The sequence below is a fragment of the Meleagris gallopavo genome, chromosome 27 (assembly GCF_905368555.1).
Source record: "Meleagris gallopavo chromosome 27, MGAL_WU_HG_1.1, whole genome shotgun sequence".
In the NCBI taxonomy this organism is placed as follows: Eukaryota; Metazoa; Chordata; class Aves; order Galliformes; family Phasianidae; genus Meleagris; species Meleagris gallopavo.
Window position 1 is genome coordinate 2,450,336 of NC_139430.1, and position 6,683 is coordinate 2,457,018.

The 6,683-nt window shown below is 67.3% G+C and overlaps 2 protein-coding genes across 3 annotated transcripts; both read right to left on the reverse strand.

The window, feature by feature from the left end:
- Positions 1 to 122: 122 nt before the first annotated feature.
- On the reverse strand, positions 123 to 1,612 carry BGLAP (bone gamma-carboxyglutamate protein). Of its 2 annotated transcripts, XM_085209656.1 has the most exons (4): positions 1,079 to 1,612; positions 616 to 648; positions 449 to 515; positions 123 to 353 (listed from the first exon to the last, which is right to left on the reverse strand). In XM_085209656.1, the coding sequence occupies exons 1-4, from the start codon at positions 1,137 to 1,139 to the stop codon at positions 221 to 223; spliced, it is 294 nt and encodes a 97-aa protein (XP_085065782.1). In that variant the 5' UTR covers positions 1,140 to 1,612; the 3' UTR covers positions 123 to 220. The 2 variants fall into 2 exon arrangements, with proteins under 2 accessions (XP_085065782.1, XP_010725619.1); XM_010727317.4 differs by lacking the exon at positions 1,079 to 1,612 and having other exon boundaries at positions 616 to 785.
- A 149-nt stretch (positions 1,613 to 1,761) lies between these two features.
- On the reverse strand, positions 1,762 to 6,108 carry PMF1 (polyamine modulated factor 1). Its single transcript, XM_085209655.1, has 5 exons — positions 5,938 to 6,108; positions 5,746 to 5,851; positions 4,841 to 4,941; positions 3,245 to 3,440; positions 1,762 to 1,949 (listed from the first exon to the last, which is right to left on the reverse strand). The coding sequence occupies exons 1-5, from the start codon at positions 6,051 to 6,053 to the stop codon at positions 1,857 to 1,859; spliced, it is 612 nt and encodes a 203-aa protein (XP_085065781.1). The 5' UTR covers positions 6,054 to 6,108; the 3' UTR covers positions 1,762 to 1,856.
- Between the last annotated feature and the right edge of the window lie 575 nt (positions 6,109 to 6,683).

Genomic DNA, 6,683 nt, shown 5'->3' on the forward strand with positions numbered 1-6,683 from the left:
CACCCCCATTCCAGTGAGGCCTTAACGAAGCAGTGGTTCATTAAGGGACCCATCACCGCCCCCCACCCACAGTGGGGATGAAATTGTGCCCCCTCCACCCCCCCAAGGAAGGAGCCGCCGTGCCCTGCACCGTGCCTTTATTTCTGTCCGTCCTTCGCGGGGAAGTGGAGCATTACTGGGGGCTGGGAGGTGTGGAGCCCCGGGGGGGTGGGCGGGGGGCTCAGACGGGGCCGTAGAAGCGGCGGTACGCCTCCTGGAAGCCGATCTGGTCCGCCAGCTCGTCGCAGTCGGGGCTCAGCTCGCACACCTCGCGTTTGGCTTCCAGGGGGTCCCTCGGAGCTCCGGCGATGCCGCTGCGGAGGGATTGGGGGGGGGTCCCGGCCCCAAAGAGGGGGTTGTGAGGGGCTGCCGGGGGTCTGCAGTGCCCGAAAAGGGGGGTTGCCGTTACCCGTCGAGGGCGAAATTCCTCTTCTGCCTCCGCACCATCTCGGCGCTGGCGCGGTGGGAGATGAAGGCTGCGGGCACAGAGCGGGGAGGGGAGGGGGGGTGGGTGACCCCATCCCCAGAGTGGGGGGCGAGGGGGGGTCCGGGTGGCACCGTGCCGTGAGCGCCCACCTTTAGCACGGGGAGCATCGGCGCCGTCGGGTGCTGTGAGAGCAGCGGAGCCAATGGGTGCTGAGCTGCATCCGGCCCCATCCCTGCATTCCCTCATCCGTCGCCATCGCTGCCCCATCCGGCCCCATTCCCTGCCCCTTTCCCTCCCTCATCCATCCCTGCCCCTTGCCCCATTCATTCCCATCCCCTGCCCCGTTCCCTCCCTCATCCACCCCATCCTCTGCCCCATTCATTCCTTCCTCCATCCATCCCCGTCCCCTGCCTTCCCTCATCCAATCCCATCCCCATCATCTGCCCCATCCATCCATCCATCCCTGTTCTGCGCCCCATCCCCTGCCCCATTCCCTCCCTCATCCATCCCTGCCCCCTGCCCCATCCATCCCCAATCCCCTTTCCTTCCCCCATCCGTCCCCATTCCCATCCCCTGCCCCCTCCATCCCCGCAGCTCTGTGCCCCCCGGTACCGCCGTGGCAGAGGCTGAACGCGAGCAGCGCCACGATGAGCAGCAGAACCGCGGCCTTCATGGTGCAGCTCCGCAGCGGCTTCCGAACCGAACCGCCTTATAAAGGAGCCCCGGCCCCCCCGGTCCCCCCGGCCGTTCCCAGCGCTATTTCCAGCACATCCGCCGGGCCGGCAGCGGGCAGCGACTGCGGTTTGGGCCGACTGGGGTTCTGCCACTCTTCCATCCCCGCTGCCACGGCTGAGGGCGGCGGGGGGGCTTTGCTCCGGCTTCCCCCCGCCCCGAACCGCGGGCGCTGCGCGTCCCAACCCATCCGGGAGCGGCGGAAACGGAGGTTTTGGGGCGGAGGTTCGGCTGCACCAAAGCCTTTGTCCGACGGACCGCAAAGTGCAGAGTGCGACGGCCAGGACGGCCGAGCGGCACCGGCGGCAACGACGAAGGGAAAGCACTCATCAGCCCGCGCCGGGCTGTAATTGCGGGCGGAGGTTTGAAATTGCTGCTTTGGTTCTAAGAATTCCGCTGGCAGGACGCGCAGCTGGGGGGGGGGGGGGGGGGGTTGCACTCATTGCCCCCCGAGCTTCGGCTCTGAGCTCCCAGCGTCGCCCAGCGCAGCACGAGGGGCCGCGCTTCGGTCTCTGCCCCGCATCCCCGCCGCCGCGACCCCCCGGACGAACTCAGGAGCTACGAACCATGCGAACCCCTCCTTTATTTCCCGCAGCGCTCCGCCCAAACGCGGTGGGCCCGAAGGGTTTCGCTTTCCGCGCGCGGCCCCGCGGTGCCGTCAGCGCCGCCCGCTGTGAGCGCGGAGCTCCGTGCGTCCCTCCTGGGGCGGCCGCAGCGCCGCTCTGAGCTCCTGCTGCTCCCGGCTCAGCGCCTGCGGGATACGGAACACAGAACTGCCGCCGCCGCAGCGCTGCTCCGACTGGGGGACGGGACAGAAACGGAGCCGCAAGGCACAGAGTGGGGCACCGGGCTGCAGGCGGTTTCTCCTCCAGGAAACCCCCAGCCGAGGCCTGCGCTGCAGGGGCACCGCCTCAAACCCGACAGCTCTCACGGGATCACAGGACGGTCGGCTTGGAAGGGAGCCCAAGGATCGCCGAGCTCCAACCCCTGCCCCAACCTCCACATCTGCTACCAGCCCAGCTGGTCCTGAACGGCCCAGGGATGATGGGGCACCCGCAGCCTCTCTCTGAAGAGCTTCCCCCGACATCCCAGCCAAACCTTCCCTCCTTCCCCTGAGATCCGTTCCCCCATCGCTCCCTGCCCGAGCAAAACGTCGGTTCCCCTCCTGCCGCCGATCCCCTTCAGGCGCTGCAGGCTGCAGTGAGCTCACCCCCAGCCTCCTCTTCTCCAGCTCCCGCAGCCCGACTTTGTACGGAGGTGCTCAGCCCCCTGCTCAGCCCCCTGCCCACTCCGGACCCCGTCCCCCAGCCCCGCTCCTTTCCTGTGCCGGATCCCCCCCCCCAACTGCCGTGGTTCTGTGCTCTTCCAGGACCTTCCCACCCCAACTGTGCCGCCATTTTGTGGCCTTCCAGGACTCTCGCAGTCCCACCATTCTATGAGTCAAGAGTTCTTTGCTCTTCCAGGACCCTCCCGGCCCAACCGTTCTGTGATTCCATGGTTTTGGGTCTTCCAGAACCTTCCCAACGTGACCTTTCCATGATACCACGATTCAGTGGCCTTCCACGACCCCCCCAATCCATGATTCTACGTCCTTCCAGGACCACCTCAGCCCAACTCTGCAGAACGGTTAAGCTGAGGGTCCTGGAAGACCACAGCACCATGGGATCACACAACAGTGGGGTTGGGGGGGTCCTGGAAGATCAGAGAACCATGGGATCACACAGCAGTGGGGTTGGGGAGGTCCTGGAAGATCAGAGAACCATGGGATCACACAACAGTGGGGTTGGGGAGGTCCTGGAAGATCAGAGAACCATGGGATCACACAACAATGGGGTTGGGAACCACCGTAAGGCCCTTCACGCCCCTCCCAGGTTAACCATTCCACGACAGCACGATTCCGAGCTCTCCCATGACCCAGGGGGGAGGGGCCCAGGACCCCAGCCCAGCCCCGCAGCCCCCCAGCAGCGCCCGTCGCTTTCTGGACGCTTAGGGCTCCCAGGGCAGCAGCTCCCCGCCGCAGCGAGGGGTGGTTCTGGCCCCGCCCACCTGCCAGGCCGCCCTGCGCTCCGCGATGCTGCGCTGCAGCGCTGCGATCCGCTCCCTGCCCTGCAGCACCGCCGCCGCGGCCGCGCGGTTCTCCTCCTGGCTGCGGCTCAGCTCCCGGCGCAGGAAGCAGCGCTGCTTCAGCAGGAACGGCACCAAGGTGCTGCGGGCGTCCGCCTCCGGGATGCCGCTGGGCCGCCTGGGGGTCACAGCGCCGCGTGGCTCCACAACCCACCCAGTGCCCCCAACACCCTCTGCCCACACCCACCCGTCTCCCCCACATCGCACAGCCCCCAAACCCACCCGGTCCCCCCCATCACCCCCTCCGTGCTGCCCCCACCCCCCACCCATCTCCCCCACAACTCACAGCCCCACAACGCACCCAGTGCCCCTGTCGCCCTTTTGCCCACCCCACCCATCTCCCACCGTCACCCCTCACAGCCCCAAAATCCACCCTGCACCCCCCATCCCCCCACGCTGCGCAGCCCCACAACCCACCCGGTGCCCCCATCACCCACCCACCTCCCACCATCTTCCCCCACAACTCACAGCCCCAAAACTCACCCAGCTCCCCCCCAACCCACCCAGTGCCCCCATCACCCCCTCTGCCCACAGCCACCATCTCCCACCATCACCCCTCACACCCCACACTGCACCCCCATCACCCTCTGCCCACACACCCATCCCACACCAGAAGAGACCCCTGGGACCCCGAGCAGCCCCACACAGCGGGGCCGTGTAGGGGGGGGGCTCAGATCTCCCTGAAGGAGCCCCCCACCCCTCTCTGGGCTGTTTTAGGGCACCGCGCCCCTCACAGCTCTGAAGTTGGCCCCATTCAGAACACATTTGTGCACAACTTCCCACGCTGCAGTTTCGGGCCGTTCCCCCTCCTCCTGTCTCACGCACTGCAGAAAAGAGTCCGGCCTCGCCGCTCTGCCCCCCAGCCTCAATATTTACAGGCCTGGATCGGCTCCCCTCTCAGTCTTCTCTTCTCAAGGCCCAACAGCCCCGCTTCGCTCAGCCTCTCTCCATAAGGAGACGCTGCAGCCCCTTCCCCATTTTGTGTCCCTCTGCTGGACCCTTCCCGAGAGCTCCCCGTCATTTTTGTTGCGGGGAGCCCAGACCCGGAGGCAGCACTGCAGATGAGGCAGAGTGGAGGGGAGGATCACCTCCCTCGACCTGCTGGCTTCGCTCCTTGCACTGCGCCCCACAACGCCTCCGGCCTTTTTGGCCAGCAGGGCAGCTGCCGGCTCACGGCCAACCAGGACCCGCAGGTCGCTCCCCGCACAGCTGCTCTCCAGCAGCTCATCCCCCCACCCGCCTGCAATTATTCCTCCCCGGATGCGAGACCCTACACTCGCTTTTCTTAAACCTCATCTGCTTTCTCACTGCCCAGCTCCCAGCCCGTCCAGGTCTCGCTGAATGGCAGCACGGCCTCCAGCCGTCAGCCAATCCTCCCAGCTTCGGATCATCAGCAAATCTGCTGAGGGCGGCCGCCATCCCCTCATTAAGGCCATTGATGAAGACGTTGAACAAGACCGGACCCCCAGCAGGACCCCCAGCTCCTTCCCCGCGGCCCCCAGCCCCCCCCCCCAATACCAGGCCGGCTCCTCGCAGCCCCTCGACTCCTCCACGATGGCATCCAGCGCCTGGAACAGCTCCTCCAGGTTCCCCTCCTTCTTCACCTCCTGGATCTCCTCCTGAAGGACAAACGCACGCAATGCAAACCCAAACGGCCCTGCAGAGCCCCTCCCCAAACACCCACAGACCCCCTCCTCATCACCTCCCCTCCCCCACAGATCCCCCCCATGACCCCACACCGACAGACTCTCTCCAGCCTCACAGACCGCCCCTACACCCGATGACCCTCCCGCAGAGCCCCCAACCCACAGAGCCCCAACACTCACAGACCCCGACCCACCCCCACAGATCCCACACAAAGACCCCCCCCAATGCCCAACGCCCCCCCGATGCCCACAGAACCCCTCAGCTCACGCCCACCGTCCTCCCCCCCATGTCCTCAGACCCACAGCCCGTACCAACAGATCCCCCCCACAAACCCCTCCCCCTACACCCACACACCCCTCCCCCCCAAGACTCCCCTCCTTCACCCACAGACCCTCCCCCCCCCTTCAAAGACCCCATTCCCACAGTTCCCTCCCAATAGACCCCATACCCACAAATCCCACCAACCCCACAACCCTCCCCACACCACTCCCACAGACCCCCCCCATCCCCACACCCCCCTCCACTCTCACTGATCGACCCACGACCCCACAAATCCCCCACCCCAATCCTCACAGGATCCCCCCCGAGACCCTCCCCCCATTCCCACAACCCCCCCATACCCTCCCAGAGACCCCTCCTCCCCCCGAGGCCCTCCCCCCCATTTCCATAAGCCCCCCATATCCCCTCACAGACCCCCCCCAATTCCCACAGACCCCCATATCCCCCCAAAGACCCCTCCTCCCACCCCCCAGATTCCCCCCCCCCGCCCCCCTGACCGTAACGGCGGTCCGGAGCTGCGCCAGGAGCTGCTCGTGGATGCTGCGGGTCACGTGGGGCTGCGCTCGGTAGAAGCGGCGGTAGCAGTGAGCGAAGCGTTCGTAACTGCGGGGCGGGCAGCGGCGGGCCGGGGCGTCACGGCGGACCTCAACGCCTGTCCCACCCCCGCCCGGTCCCCCGCCGCCCCGCACCTCCCCGCCGCCAGCAGCTTCTCCAGGAACGCGTCCACCACGGCCGCCAGCAGCGCCGCGCGGCCCGGACCGCCGCCATCGCCGCCGCCGCCGCCGCCCTCAGCCGCCTCTGCCATTTCCCGCCGCCCCACGGCCTCCACTCAGATTGGCCGCCGCTTCAGGGTGGGCTCGCCGCCCGATTGGTTAATGCCTCCTCGTGCGGCCCGCCCCCCCCGCCGATTGGTTGGTTAGTCTGCGCGGTGCCGGCTCCCGCCTCTGATTGGCCGCCGCCTCAGGGCGGAGCCAGCCCGATATTGGCTCAAGAGATGGTCCGCTTCCGCTCGGTTATTGGCTCCTCGTGCGGCCCGCCTCCTGCACCGATTGGTCGCTACCGCAGTGCCGGGCCGGCCTCCGATTAGTTACCGCCTCCTCGAGGCTCCCGCCCCCTCCGCCGATTGGCCGCCGCCTCAGCTCAGAGACCCCCGCGTCGAGGAAAAGCCCGCTCGCGATTGGTCAACGCCGCCGCACCGCGCACGGTTCTGATTGGCCGCGGACTCCGCGCTGGTCCCGCCCCCGCCGCTCCAGGAGAGGAACCGGAGTGGAACCGGAGCGGAATGGGAGAGGAGGTGGAGCGGAGCCAGAGCGGAACGGGAATGGAACGGGAGCGGAATGGGAGAAGAACCGGAGCGGAACGGGAACGGAACGGGAGCAGAATGGGAGAGGAACCGGATGGAACGGGAGCGGAATGGGAGACGAGCCAGAGCGGA